Source organism: Lampris incognitus, chromosome 17 (genome assembly GCF_029633865.1).
Source record: "Lampris incognitus isolate fLamInc1 chromosome 17, fLamInc1.hap2, whole genome shotgun sequence".
Classification (NCBI taxonomy): domain Eukaryota; kingdom Metazoa; phylum Chordata; class Actinopteri; order Lampriformes; family Lampridae; genus Lampris; species Lampris incognitus.
Genome location: NC_079227.1, coordinates 40,628,708 through 40,644,948, shown reverse-complemented (window position 1 = coordinate 40,644,948; position 16,241 = coordinate 40,628,708). Strand labels below are relative to the sequence as shown.

Below are 16,241 nucleotides of genomic sequence, written 5' to 3'. Positions count from 1 at the left end.
CCCGTAACACACACACACACACACACCTCTCTCTCTCTCACACACACACACACACACACATATATATATATGTGTGTATGTGTGTGTGTGTGTGTTTGTGTTCTTGTACATGTTGAGTGTGTATTGTCTACTGGTCTAGTGTGTATTGTGTACATGTTGAGTGTGTATTGTGTACATGTTGAGTGTGTATTGTGTACATGTTGAGTGTCCTGCAGCTAGGGGGCGCTATACTAACCACACATGTCCTCTTGTCATTCTGTCACCGGACAAAGCTTCTCAGTCCCCGAACAGGCTCGAACCTGTGAGTTTCTGTCCCTTTCCAGCATTAGGCTCTTCCCTCTACCTGGTACCAGATGACGTGACAGGCCTCTGTGTTTTCTATTGGCTGATGTTGGGAGAGCTAGCCAGCCCAGTGAGGTGATTGGGTGGTGGACTGGTTTATGTCCAGGGGGCAGTCCACACCAGTCAGTCTGTAAAGGAGGACAGTTTATTGTGTTCATCAGCAAGACAGACACATGGCTTCATGCTGCCTTGTTGTGTGTTGCTCCCTCCTGGTCGTGGGTTTCTATGGAGCAGGTGAGATAAAATATGTAAATCAGTCTCTGTTGGATGGACTCTGCTGTGTTGTTAGAAAAGAGGTTTTAATTATTGTCTTTAAAACAATTCAACTAAGTAACTTGAACCTGTTTCTCTTTCTCTTCCAGATGCGTTTTTGTGGTATTACACGTCCACATGTGTGTTCACCTCCTCTGAGCTTCCTGACATAGAGTTCATACGCTCTTATTATTTCAATAAGATAGAATTTATGAGGTTTAACAGCACTGTGGGGAAGCATGTTGGATATGATGAGTTTGGTATCCGTAACGCAGAGCGCGCGAACAACGATCCTGCATTTCTGGCAGAAGGGAGAGCTCAGAAAGAGAGATACTGCAAACCTGGTATAGAGATAGATTACCAAGCTGCACTGGATAAGACAGGTGAGCTGCTCTGCTATTATGACTATTACTACTACTGTTACTACTACTATTAGTAGTACTGTTATTATGGCTATTACTACTACTGTTACTAATACTATCATTATGACTACTACTACTGTTACTACTACTATTAGTAGTGGATGTATGTGTGTGTTTCTGTGTGTTCGCGCGCGTCTGTGAGTTGTGTGAGCGCGTGTGTGCGCGCGCACGTTTGTAAGTGTGTGCGCGCGTTTCTGAGTTGTCTTTCGGTGTGCGCGCGTGTCTGTTTGTGTGTGAGTGTGTGTTTGTCACCGTGTGTGCGTGTGTGTGTGTTTTATGTTTGTATCTGTGTGTGTGTGTTTGTGTGTATAAGTGCGCGCGCGCGTGTGCGTGTGTGCGTGCGTGCGTGTGCTTTTGTGCGTGTGTGTGTGTGTGTGTGTTATTGAACAATAGAACATGGTACATAAAACAGGTGTGTAGTATTACGGACACACACCAGGTTCAGTATAATTACACAACTACGTCAGAAGAACCCAATCAGGGTGTGAGACAGTCCCCGACATAAAGCAGCGCTGCCAGCAGGTATTAACGGGCTCCAAGCCCCCATGTATGTAAGTCGGGTCTGGCTGTCTGTAGGAGCCTCGCTAGTTGAGCTGTTTGCTTATTAGACGGATGCAAGTCTCAGTCTTAAAGAGCGACGGTGGTCGTAAAGCTGTCCGTCAAGATGGTGTATGAGGATGGTTGTGAACACAGCGCACAACTATTGATCATCTATGACGTCAACAAAGGATTATTGATGAACCCGGAACAGGTTATTAACATCGTGTGGGTTGGGGCTGGAAGAAAAACAACATATGTGTCTAAAAGAATATAATGACATGTAGGGATGAGGTGGGGAAATGAGTAGTATTAGGCTGTACATACTTGTCAACAATGTTGAGTGTTAAGTACTGAGTACTAACAGTGGAAGAGCGTGTAGTATCTGTTTTAGGAGAAGTACAATTCTAGTGTTCCCTCCCATGGACGAGGCAAGTGTGGGGCTGACAGGAGCGAAGAGGTTGTCTTCCACTAACTTCAGAGGGTTTCTTGGCAGCCTTGCAGTGAGTTATTCAGTAAAGTGGGAGAAATGCAGCCTGCTGGAAACCTTGTTCTGAGCTTCAGGGAACTTATTTGTGTTTTAATTAAACCTGCTGAAGTGGGAGTAGGAGGATATAATGAAGCATGAGTATGCTGCATCTGAGTTCAGCATCTATGCAGTGATGCGTGAAGGCGTCATCAGGAAACTGAGATTAGTTCTTAACAGACGCAGCTAATGGCGGTGTCTGAGCCAGAGATGTGGAAGCAGAGGCTTATCTTACAGCTGCTATGGGTCATTCTGTGACTTGTTTGCTGATTCTGAAAGAAATGTGTAGTTATACTCCTGTAGTGCGTTGTGTAGCCGTGTCAAAGGGCAGTAGAGTGGACTTGGGCTGATAATGGTTTGCATTATAAAATGTCCTTTACTGAAGGGTGCTCACAAGAGTACATAGCTGCTAGCTGCAAAGCTTCAGTTTGATCACATTGACAGGCTACAAGTAGTTTGGATATATAATGTTAGCGCATTTCATGATTTTGCAGCATAGCGCCACCTAGTGGCCAATTAACAGTAAATAATGCACAGAACCTCAGGGCGTCATGACTTATTGGTGGACCAAGTTTCGTGTTAATCGGAGTTGCTGTGAACAAGATCCGCCACCTTGAACCAATAGCATAGCTGCTGCTAAAGAGCTGCATGTTGTCCCTTATACTTTAAACGCTTATAACACAAAAACCGTCGCTGATAAACATCTGAACACATTCACACGTCATGCTGGTAGTGTCACGTGCCCTGTCAAATATTTTGGAATAGTTTGATCAAATATGTTTGAAAATAAAAAATATTAGGTATATTGTACACTGTACAGGCATATATTGTACATTGCTGTGGATGCATGTTTTGACCGATTAGAATGACCTTTGGCCCCCTTGATATGTTCCTTCTCCAGAATATCTGTGGCGATGTTGGTAGCAATTGAATGAATCGGTGCAGAAATATTTATGCTTTATGATTTTTCATATTTTGAAAAATATAGAGTGACGGACTTCTGAATTGACCCTATGTTGCAGTGCAGCAAAGTGTTGGCATCACTTACTGGATCTGCTCACAACATCTCAGCTCTGTAGGATGTGCAGGGGATTTGGGGGACATTTTGGGGCATTTTTGAAGATTCGCAGGTGAAATTTAATTTTTTTTCATAAACCACGCCCACTTTTAAAATCATGACCAAATTGCACGTATCAACTCCAGTATGATCCTAGATTGTGCACCCCAAATGTCATCCAAATCGATGTTGTCAATTATGAGATATAATCTTATCCAATTTATAGCGCCCTCTACTGGACAATTGAAACGTACTTCATGAGTTAGGATCTTTTGACAATACGTGACGTACATCTAAAATTTCAAGTTGATATGTCAATGCATTGATGAGTTATGGCACCGTCATGGAAAATCACCGTTTTTCAGTCAAGGTTCATTGATCTGTCAAATCAAAACCGAGCAACGGATCAAAATTCTTTCGATAACTTTTTGCCTTGAGTGACTGTAGATGATGTGTGCCACGTTTCGTGTAAATCGATCGCACGGCCTAGGAGGAGTTCGAACAATTAGTTTTGGCTATTTTCGCAAATTTGCGAAATGATATTACAGCAGAAATGGGCGTGGCCTATACCTCGTGATTCAGCTATGCTCAGTGAATCGGTGCATGTAAAGGTTTGCATGTCCGATGTACGGTTTGGGAGTTACACGCCAAAACGCGTTGACCTTCGAAATTGCGCCACCAACTGGTTGACATGTGTCATGTTTTGCATCTGGGGTAAGTGCGAAGTTCTGTACCAGGCCTCCAAAGGGTTTTGTAGAATCTGTTACGGTGTAGGCTGCAGTACCACTTTTACCAACGGATAAAATAAAAAATAAAAATAAAAATAAAAAACTGAGCAGAAACAATAGGGGTCCCCAGCCCCTGGGGCTTGGACCCCTAATAAATGGTAACAACATAATACAAACAAAGAACAGACACACAACAAAACAGAAGGGGAGTACACGTGTGCACATGTAAAGTAACAGACGGCTGTCAGGACACAAGTGTGGTAGTAGGTCAGCAGCTCGTTACTTGCGTTGTTGTTTCAAGGCTGAGAGGTTTAAGGAAAGACTCACTTCTTGGAGACAAGCAGGGATCTTAGGTAATGATTTACACAACTCCTGTTTGTGAGTACACATGTTGCATCTACAGTAACACAATTAATCAGATGTTGAAGAGCACATCTTCTGGATGAAGACAGCACCAGGTCACGTGTCTCATGTTAAAGGAGGGACAGAGTCACGAGACTCCACACCAGTCGCACACTTATGGGACATTTCACCGTCACACAACAAGTGTGAGCGTGTTTGTGTGTTGTGTTACCAGAATCAACGGAATCTAGAACTTCCAGACCTCCTTCTGCTTCACTGCTGGACAGGACACATGTTTTAAGCTGGTGTGGTTTATTCTTCCAAATGACATTTAAGAAAGTTCTATTTGCTTCTGTGGCGGTAGAACCATAAACCAATAGAGACACAGATGGACCCACAAAGCGAGACAGGCCCTCTGCTTTGGAGAGGAGAACTCCTCCTAAAATAGATAAACCCCTTCCAAGACCAATCCTGAAGACAGACTTGGTCTTTTTAATCTGTTGGAGAAATGGAGATGTTGTCTAGCTGTAAGATGTGTAGTTGTATATATTCCCAAATACTTAACGGACTCTTTTACCGGATGTTTCCAACTACACAATCGCTACAATCACGCACAGACAACATTCCACATGTGCACACATTTAGTCGCAGGTCCGAGGCCCTGGAACACTGGTTACCTGAGGTAACAGAGTTCCTCACGTGCTTCTTGTCCTTCAAAACAAAGTGGTGTCGTCTGCCAGTTGTGAGATTTTTAACTCTCCACCAAAACCCGACATTCCTTCCAAACGTCCATCATTCACGATATTAACTGATAAGAATTCAGCCCCTCAAATAAATAAGGGAGGAGGAACAGGGCAGCCTTGGCGGAGCCCTCTGTTCATCTGGACTCTTTCACAGCTGTTAAAGTTCATCATAACAGAACTATTCATATCTTTGTAAAACATACTGACAATGCCAACAAAGTTATTCCCAAAGCCCAACGCCTCGACGGACTGTAACAGAACCGTGAGTTCAATCGCGTCAAAGGCCTCATAGAAGTCTAGGAACAAAATAAGTGCTTCAGGATTTACTGCATCTGCATAATCCAGCAGATCTAGGATTAGTCTCATGTTACAGTAACGTGCCGGGTTTTCATGAGTCCTGTTTGAGGTCCGGCTATAACAGAGTCTAGTCCTCAATGCGGAGGGCTGGACTGAGGCGACTCACCGCAGAAGAGCCGTTTAACATGCTTTATTCCAGCTCTGCTAGGCACTGCCGTAAATCAGTTTATGGTAACTCCTCTGGGGGCCGCTGTCGTAATAATGTAAACTAACCTACGACACATCAGTACAACCGCCAAGGTTGGACTAACCCGGGATTCCAACCCACGACCTTTCTGCTGTGAGGCGACCGCGCTAACCACTGCGCCACCATGTGGCCCCAAACATTATATACTCTCGGGATTAGCAACTCTACACATTTGACATTGATTCAAAAAGTTAATTTCAAGTCCTGATGATGATGATGATGATGATGATGATGATGATGATGATGATAACAAAATAATTCTTTATCAGCTGAGCCCAGTGTGAGACTGACTTCAGTGACGCCCCCTAGTGGCCGACATCCGGCCATGCTGATGTGCAGTGTCTACAACTTCTTCCCCAAATACATCAGTGTCACCTGGCTGAGAGACGGACAGCCGGTGACCTCTGACGTCACTTCCACCGATGAGCTGGCAAATGGTGATTGGTACTACCAGATCCACTCCCACCTGGAGTACACGCCCAGGTCAGAACACTTAGACTCAGTACCAAATGGACCGGTCCAAATACATACACAATACTTTAACACTACACACTCACGCACACACACACACACACACACACACACACACACAATGACTGGAAAACAAAGCACAAAGTGATGATTTAAGGTGGAACGTGTCTCCTCAGTGTCTGCTCTGTAGACCCCAGCTGTATGTTTAAGGTGGAACGTGTCTCCTCAGCGTCTGCTCTGTAGACCCCAGCTGTATGTTTAAGGTGGAACGTGTCTCCTCAGCGTCTGCTCTGTAGACACCAGCTGTATGTTTAAGGTGGGATGCGTGGCTCTTTACAGGTGAGATCCCAGATGGACGACAGAGTATTTATTGTGTATTAATACCGTGTTTTAAACTGGGCTGATGTTTAGTATCAGACTCGACTAGTTTCTGTGCAGACAGACAGGAAAGTACAGACTTACCTCATCCAATCACATCACGTCTTATTTATTGTTGATATGTTGTTTATTTCCTGTGTTTTCTTCTTCTTCACTTATTTCATCCCAGGTCTGGAGAGAAGATCACCTGCATGGTGGAACACGCCAGTTTCCCCTCTCCTAAGAAAGTGGACTGGAGTGAGTATCTATGTGTGTCTCTGTCCATGGATAGGTGATGAAGACATAGAGAGACAGGTCAACATGCAGATGTGTCTATAGATAGAGACATGTGTCTGTCTCTCCAGATCCCTCCATGTCACAATCAGACAGAAACAAGATCGCCAGCGGAGCGTCAGGTCTGCTTCTGGGTTTGATTTTGTCTTTGGCAGGTCTGATCTACTACAAGAGGAAGGCCAGAGGTCAGTAACACTAGATCAGTCCAGACCAGGTTTACACTGGTTCACATCAGTCCACATGTACACACTACACTATAATACCACTACACTATAATACCACTACATATACACACTACACTATAATATCACTACATATACACAGTACACTATAATAACACTACATATACACAGTACACTATAATACCACTACATATACACACTACACTATAATATCACTACATATACACAGTACACTATAATACCACTACATATACGCAGTATACTACATCACTACATTATAATACAAACACATATAAACAGTACACTCTATATCACTACACTATATCAGTACATATAGACTATACACTATACATATACAGACAGTACACTATACATATCAGTACTTATAGACAGTACACTGTACATATTAGTACATATAGACAGTACACTATACATATAGACAGTACACTATACATATCAGTACACATGTACAGTACACTGTACACATTAGTGGGTGTCATCAGTACTTGAAGTGGGCCAGACTTGTTTGGTTGTATTTCAGTCTCTTCACTCTTCACCACTTTTCTTATCGTTGGTATTTTTTAACAGGGCGTGTTCTGGTTCCAACCAGCTGAAGCAGGAAGTGACGCTTCTTCCTCGTTGGTTGTTTTGGTGGCAGTCCAGTGTGTGTCGCTTTCACCTGAAGGTTTTCTCCCAGCTTGTCAGTACTGCCCCCTGCTGGATCTCATTGCCTCCTGCTCGTATTCTCACTAATGCTCTACAGATTCTGATGTCATAGACATATAAAGAGTAGACGCCGCATCGACCGCTGCTGCCTATTGACGCTGACGAGCCGTGGGGCCGCCATCTTGGACCGGTCACCCGCTCCACTCAGTGTAATGTGTTTGGCAGGCGCAATGAACTGTCAGCGCAGTTAATCAATCATAACTCGCTGAATACCAAACTGATTTCCACGCCTCTTTTGTTGATGAAAACGTCATACATGTAGCTGATACAGGACACATGGTTTGACGTATTTTAATGTTTATAGTTGGCTTAACAGTAATAGAATATTCTGATATATGATATATGTGATGTATGATAGGTAGCTACCGTATTGTTCTGAATATAAGACGGGGTTTTTACCCTGGAAATACGTATGAAAAAGGGGGGGTCGTCTTACATTCGAGTTCTAGACTTTTGAATGTCAATATACATTCTCACTCAGTCAGATTTGTTTCAAGACCGTTCTAAAATTAGACCACTTCGATGGTTAATGCAGGTATTGAAATGTTGAAATGGTTATTTTTTCAATATGAGATGGATAGTCTCAATAGACTACAGTTTATTTTCATTTGTATGCTATTTAAATACCATAAGTCATTCATTTACAAATGTATTTACATTTTTTTATTTAAATGTGACAATTTCATCTGAAATATATTGAAAACATAATTTTATTTAAAAGCTGTTAAACAGACTACCTTGTTTTATTCAATGTGTTTTTATTATCATTATTTTCAAATATAATGTTTTTCTTTATAAAACCAATATTTGCTCTTCAAAAAGTATTTTTCCAAAAATGATTCTTGAAAAACGGGGGGGGGGTCGTCTTATAATCAGGGTCGTCTTATATTCGGAACAATACGGTATTTAGCAAAACGCTCACTATATATATATATATACACACACACACACACACACAAGGTAAAATATGATAGAGAGGCAGAAGCAGATAGTGGCAGTAAAGTCAGCTATTTTAATAAGTTGAAGAAACAATATATGATTAGGCTATATAAATATATAAACAATATATGAACACATTATATATCTACAGTATATATAACAACAATATATGTTATATATCAGAGAAAATGAAAAATATATATAAATCCCCGCCCCAAACCATATTTACACATGTACAACGTTGCTTACATAGGTGACCAGTGCATTACACACAATGGACAAACGTAAACACTGACAACAACACAAAATATTTACATGTGAGGGTAGGAAGTATACAGTGTGTGTGTGTGTGTGTGTGTGTGTGTGTATAATAAATTGGTATAATACTGTAATAATATCGTAATTATATCCAATAGTATGATGTAATAATAAAACATAAATACAGATATACATATATATTTTAAAGAGAGATAAATATATAAACAATGTAGCATAACAATGTAGGGGAAAGAATAAAAGTTGCTAATTAAAGTTTGACATGAAACCCCTAAAACCCTTGAAAGAGACCTGTTCTGCAGAGTTTCTTTCTCGTGCTCCCTCTCTGCAGGTCAAGAGAGGTGAGTTTTGCAATGTGGTGCCACCGTATGTTCAATCTTACTTGTGAAAAGTAATCCCCCGGGCCCTGTTTTCCACGGTCCGTCGATTGGAGCAGGAATATGCTGAACAGTGTTCTGCCATCTTTCTCAGTCGTGTCGTGTATTCTGCTGCTAGGCAACTCGTAGGATGACCGGTCCAAGATGGCGGCCGTATTTCTCGCGCCCCAACAGCCAATGCGGCGTCTACTCTTTATATGTCTAATGTATGCACCGCTACTATCCTTCGCGGACTTCCATATCCCAAGATGCTTTGCGCGCCGCTGCTCCGCCCCTTCTCCTCACCAACAACAAATAAAGATAAATAAATAATGGGCGGCGGACGAATGTCTGTTCAAAGCACCGAGCAAGATTTCCCTTATAAATGTAAGTACTGGGTTTCTACTCATTTGAACATCTAACGGCAGATATGTTAAACTTCAGGGGAGCTTAAAAGCTCAAAATGTCTGTTAAGATACGTGAGGTTAGTATTGCTTCCATGTAGCCACCTAGCATGCTAGCCGACGGCTCGATGTGAGGCCTCAGTTTCAGCTTTGAACTAAAGCCTTATAACGCTTCACTTTCCCATGTTCCACTTTACAAGCTGGACTCATATCTAAGATGATCGGGACATTTTATAGACTATTGATACTTCATATTATCTACATCAATGCACCAAGATGAACTAATGTCAGGTTAAGTTGTGAGTCCTGCCTTATTTCCAGACTGTAAAACCGTTAAGTGTAGTTAAACGTTTTAATTATGATGAATGTAGTCCATAAGAAGCCTTATGTCTGGTGACATAACACACAACATGCTTTACATGTCAGCTTGTTTAAGGCAGCAAGGAACAAACCTAGCAGTTCATCCCACTCCGTGAAGACAACCAGCAACTGTTTACTGGAGCCAGAATGAGAGACAGGCGTTGATTGGTTGTTGTTCTTTGTGTGGGTATTAATTGTTATGAATAAGTTTATTGTGCAAAACGTTAGATGTTTTATAAATTAAAATATTGTTACTTTGTTATATGTGTTATCTATTCTTTTTACTATTTGCAACTAAAGTACAACCATTTATAAAAGGGTTAACAAACATTTCACGGGCAACAAAGGACTGAGTTTTTTCTTTTATTATAATTAATAATTAAGCGACAGTCTTAAAATGTACAACTATTCACAAATTAGGGGAACAAACTTTGCTGAGCAGGAGTCCCTGACGGTGCTGCTGGGCTGGATGGAATGCCACAAGAAAGACCCTGGTGTCTTCTGGCTGCCAGCGGGACTCATCAAGGATGGTCCCCAGAGTTTGTTTGGGGGTGCATGTTGTCTTGTACTTTATAGTACTGATATTAGTCATGAATGGACCGGAGACCAAGGCATAACGTTTACCTTTTACTAGGCATGTCTTCAAGTCCCAACACTCGCGCATGCGCGCTCATTACATATCAAAACCTGCTCACTACATCTCCCCCTTTTACACTGATACTTTCAGGATCTTTACAGAACAATTAAATCACATGTTAATAAAGCCTAATGCTGATTTTACCAACAAGGCAGGGGAACAGCTGGCACCTTAAACCTCTCTGTAAACGTGAGCATATGTAGACTGGTTAAATGAACTTCACATCTCATATCTAGACACACATTTCACATCTCATATCTAGACACACATTTCACATCTCATATCTAGACACACATTTCACATCTCATATCTAGACACACATATCACATCTCATATCTGGACACACATTTCACATCTCATATCTAGACACACATTTCACATCTCATATCTAGACACACATTTCACATCTCATATCTAGACACACATTTCACATCTCATATCTAAACACACATTTCACATCTCATATCTAGACACACATTTCACATCTAATTTTCCTTTTCTTTTTTTTTAACCTATGAACCTATCAAGACAAGTACATAACCTAACTGAGAGGTAGGGTAGACCACCTGATCCTCTCTGTTGTGGTATGGAAGTTATTCTGCTTCGTGTATACTCACAACACTAAACTACAAATTCAGTCTTTTAACAGGCTTGACTGCCCTGCCAACTCTGGTGTGTAGTCCAGAGTCTGGCTGGCTTCCAGACGGTGAAGGCACTGCTCTCAAATGAGAACGGTTTCTTCGGAGACTGCCTGTTGAGGTTTGGATCACGTATGAACGTGGTGTCCCTGCTGATCCAGAGACGACTCCTGTGTGTGGAACATTCCGTATCCAAACTCTCTGACCTGGCTGGAGTGGTGGTGTCTCCCATGCTCTATGTCGTCTGTTGTATCCTTCAGCCTGTTGTCTTTTAAGCTCCTGGTCTTTCAACTCAAAAGCTCTCAAGTCTGACCATGCTGGTTTGAGAGTGCGTGGACACACCGGAAGGGGTGTTTGGATGTTGCGCCCCATCAGCAGCTGTGTCGGTGATACTCCCTGGGCAAGAGGAGTTGCTCTGTACACCATAAGCGCTTTGTGAGGGTCCTCACTCTTCTGCAACAAGGATTTCACAGTCTTTACTGCACGTTCAGCTTCCCCATTGCTTTGCGGGTAACAGGGGCTACTGGTAACATGTTGAAAGTTGTAATCTTTAGCAAAATCTGCGAACTCTGCAGCAGCAAACTTCGTTCCCTTGTCTGTGACGAGTGTATCCGGCACCCGGTGGCGGCTAAAGATGACTTTTATTTTCACAATCATAGCTGTTGCTGAAGTGCTTGTTTAATTGGCAACCTCAATGTGTCTTGAATAGTAATCAATGACTACTAAATACTGACCCTTCTTCCACTCAAATAAGTCAGCTGCTAGCCGTTCCCATGGGCGTGATGGCAAGGGTGTGGTCATCAGAGGTTCTGTGGCATTTTGACTCTTTTTAGCACAAATTTCACACTGACGTACCTTCTCTCTGATCTGTTTTGTCAGCCCAGTCCACCACACTGCTTCATGGGCCCTGGCCATGCATTTCACCATTCCCTGGTGAATTTTGTCCAAGATGTCCTGTTGCATGCTTGCTGGAATCAGTCTTCTCTTTCCTTTCATCAACAGGCCATCCACCATCAACAGGTCGTCGTTTCTGTATTGCCAGAAAGGCTTTAACTGTGGCGCAGAACTGCTTCTTTCCCATCCTGTGTGGATCAGGGAGGACAGCTGCTTACACACTGGATCTTCTTCTTGTGCTCTTCTTATTTGTAGCAACTTCTCAGGTGAGGCCGGGAGTTGCTGAATGACCTCATTGATTTGAGCTGTGATGTCGTTCTGAAGCACAAGGTCTTCCTCTGTTGTAGTACGCTGGAGTGGAGCTCTTGATAGAGCATCAGCTGCAATAAGATTTTTCCCTGGTACATGTACGATTGAGTAGGAAAAACGTAGAAGTCTCAATCTGAAGCGCATTATACGAGGCGGGACGTCATCCAGCAGTCTTGAGCTGGGAAGACTGATTAACGGTTTGTGGTCGGTTTGCATCACAAAGTGTAGGCCCAGGAGGTAGGTGTGAAATCTTTCGCAAGCCCAGGTGACAGCAAGGGCCTCCTTTTCAATTTGGGCATATCTGCACTCTGTTTCAGTCATGCTGCAAGATATGAAAGCCACTGGCCTCCAGTCTCCAGGTTCTTGAAGCTGAGATAAGACCCCTCCTAATCCGTAAGACGATGCGTTTGCTGACACCCTGGTCGGTTTCTCTGGACTGTACTGGGCAAGGACAGTAGATGAGCTGAGCTCGTTTTTCACCTTTTCAAAGGCACACTGCTGCGCTGCTCCCCACATCCACATGTTTTCTGCTTTCAGGAGTTCTCTGATTGGCCCAGTGAGCTCTGCGATGTTAGGAGAGAATTTCCCCACATAGTTGACCATCCCCATGAAGTGTTTTACGTCAGCCACATCTTTGGGTGGTGGCATCTCTCTAATTTCCCTAATCTTCTCAGGATCTGCTTGTATGCCCTCTGAACTGACAACGTGTCTGAGAAATTTGACCTGCTTCACTGCGAACTGACATTTGTCATTCAGAGTTAGGCCTCGCTGCTGCAGTCTTTGCAACACTTGATGCACCCTGTCATCATGCTCTTTGGGCGTGGCACCGAACACCAGGATGTCATCTGCATGACACAAAGTTCCTTCTAGGCCGTCAAGCATCTGCGTTAAACGCTTCTGAAAGTGTTCTGGCGCGGATGATATTCCAAAGGGAAGCCGATTAAAACAATAACGGCCAAATGGTGTGATGAAGGTGGTGAGTGGGGCTGAATCTTTGTGCAAAGGCACCTGCCAAAAACCGGCAGTGGCATCCAGTTGGGAAAAAATCCTAGCTCCAGCTAGCTTAGCTAGCGTCTCATCAACAGCTGGAAGAATATGTCGCTCCCTGCACACATTTTCGTTCAGGCGGGTTAGGTCGATACATATTTTAATTTTTCCATTAGGTTTTGGTACTACGACCATTCCTGAGCACCACTCTGTAGCTTCCTCTATGGGAGAAATAACGCCCATTTCCTCCATCCTTTTTAACTCTTCTTGAACTTTTCCTCTTAAGAGCAATGGCACACGGCGTGGCACAGCGAGGGCAAAGGGAGTGGCATTTTCTTTTAATTTAATTTTGTATTCTCCCTCTAGCTTACCTAAGCCTGTGAAAACTCTGGGATATTGTTCTTTGTAGCTTACCTCAGCTGCTGTGATAGCTTGCATAGGGCTGAGCAGGCAGACGTCTTGTATCGCTGGTAAGCCAAGCAAAGGAGTCACTAACCCTGGCACAACATACACTTGCTGCTTCACTACAATTCCACTGTGACTAATATCCGCAGCAACATGTCCCTTCACCTCTATGGGAGAGTTACTTGGGCCACACAGTCTTTTGGTTTTCAGTAGCAGCTTTCCATGTCGCTTTTGTGAATACAGATGTGCCGGGATAGCTGTCACTGCAGCGCCGTGTCCAACTTGAACGTCATCTGCTGACCATTCACTGCAACCGATTTCTGCCAGAATGTGTTGGATGTTGTACAATTCACTGTGCCCAGGAACAATGTCTCTACGCTTTCATCCAAGTCATTTTCCTTCATTTCTTCCACTCTCATTTTCGTTTTACAAACGGGGCCAAAATGCCCACTTTTCTTACATTTCCTGCACTCAGCAGTGCGCGCGGGACATGCATTGAATGAATTTTCATGTGTCTTCCCACATCTGCCACATTTAGTATTTGCATTATTTTGCCCTCTTTCCTTTGGTTTAAAACCACCTTTTCCGTGTGGGGAGTATTTCTGTTTGAACTTGAATCTAACTGCGTCCATGTTTGCCTCTGTGCCATCTGTGCTACTCTGTCTCAATGCAGGCTGTTGCTTTTTAATTTCCTCACTCTGGCGGATTTGTGTGACAGCTTTCACGTGAGTCAACTCAGAATCTAGCTGTAACTTCTCTGCAGGTCCATGGTCTCTGGTACCTACCACAAGGCGGTCTCTGATCATCTCGTCTTGGAGAAGTCCATACTGACAATGCTCAGCCAGTTGATGCACAGCAGTAATAACGCTTCAGCCGTCTCACCAGGCTCCTGGCTACGTTTGTTGAATTTAGCTCTTTCCTAGACCACATTATGCTTGCATATGAGATGTTTATGAACGCTTGCTTTACTTGGTCCTACTTTGTCTTGTCCTCCTCCGTCAGTGCTGACGTGTTCAGAACGTCCTCCGCCATGTCTCCCATAGTGTAAACTAGCGAGTTAGCTTGATACTCTTGACTCTTTGCATTTAGTCCTGCTGCCGCTATGCGGAATCTTTCTAAACCTCGCATCCAATTAGGCCACTACCAAAGTCTCCCAAGTCAAATGCTTCAGGCGGACTTATTGAAAATAGAGAATCCATTCTGTTTTACCTTCCGGATGCTCCTCTCCAACGTTGTATCAACGCAGCTCCACGTTAGCGTTAGCTCTGCTAGCTCACTCGGACACTTCAGAAGCTCTTTTCTCACGGAGTCAAACTGCACGGATCATTCCGCTCACTTGCGTCGGGTGATTGTATTCATCTCAGAGGCGAGGACGACGACTTCTGACACCATGTCTCGTACTTTATAGTACTTATATTAGTAATGAATGGACCGGAGACCAAGGCATAACGTTGACCTTTTACTAGGCATATCTTCAAGTCTCCACACTCGCGCATGCGCGCTCATTACATATCAAAACCTGCTCACTACACATGTCTCCACTGTCCACCACATCATCCATCTACCTATCTAATAATAACATTACCATGGGTTAAAATAATAGGTTTACCTCTCCACGGTCCTCTCCCTGCCGGATATAGATCAGCCGCCGGCTATGACGGCGGCGCATCTCCTCTTCCTCCAGCATGAGGCAAATTAAAACAGAACAAAAGCGGCAGCTCCGGCTCCATTATTTTTCAGTAGTAACTCCCAAGAGTAATCGTGACGTAAGGATAAGGTGACGCAACCAGAAAATCCACCGAAGGCTAGACCGTCCCATTTAACAACCGTTAACGCGGTATACGGAGGAGCCTCCGGAGGATTCGGCTTCGCAGACCGCGCAGGCTGCACCCTCCGAAGGATGCAGACCCTGAATTGGGACACAGCTAACAAGGTGAGTGTCAATTTAAAACAGGAAGCACAGGACAAGGAAACAAGAGGAGACAAAAACAATGACTCAGATGGACTGTGACAAGTTCTGAAAACCCCTAAGTACGTGAATCCTGAAGTAGACCACGAAAATGGAAAGTCCGGCAAGTTTGGTGTGTTCTCATCACACCCAAGTGGCATCGCCACTGATTTGTTCACATGTATGTTGTATCCTGAAAGATGATGTATGACTGACATGATAGGAGGGATGGATTCCTGTAGATCAGCAACAACCAATAAGACGTCATCCCTATACAGACCAATCTTCTATGTAGTAAGTCCGATTGCATTCCTGTTAAATTAGGGTGGCTCCTAATAGCCCCGGCGAGTGGTTCAATGGTAATGGAAAAAACAAGTGGGACTAGAGTCCCCTTGACGTGTTGACCTACCCAACAGGAATTCTGGTGATCCCGTGCCATTAACCACCACACTGGCCCTAGGTGAATGGTGCATCAACTTCATCAAGTTGATTCAGTCCCTGCCAAGGAAAACCTTCCCATGGTACTAAATAGGTAAGGCCACTTATTTTACCAAAGGCCCTTTCC

At 43.5% G+C, this 16,241-nt stretch overlaps 1 protein-coding gene across 1 annotated transcript in view; it reads left to right on the top strand.

The window, feature by feature from the left end:
- The first annotated feature begins 707 nt into the window (after positions 1-707).
- Positions 708-16,241, top strand: part of LOC130127808 (H-2 class II histocompatibility antigen, E-D beta chain-like) — a 210,535-nt gene continuing 195,001 nt past the window's right edge. The window contains exons 1-3 of the mRNA XM_056297530.1: positions 708-977; positions 5,763-5,976; positions 6,512-6,579. Coding sequence (XP_056153505.1) covers positions 806-977; positions 5,763-5,976; positions 6,512-6,579 — 454 coding nt within the window. The 5' untranslated portion in view covers positions 708-805. The remainder of the gene's footprint in view (positions 978-5,762; positions 5,977-6,511; positions 6,580-16,241) is intronic.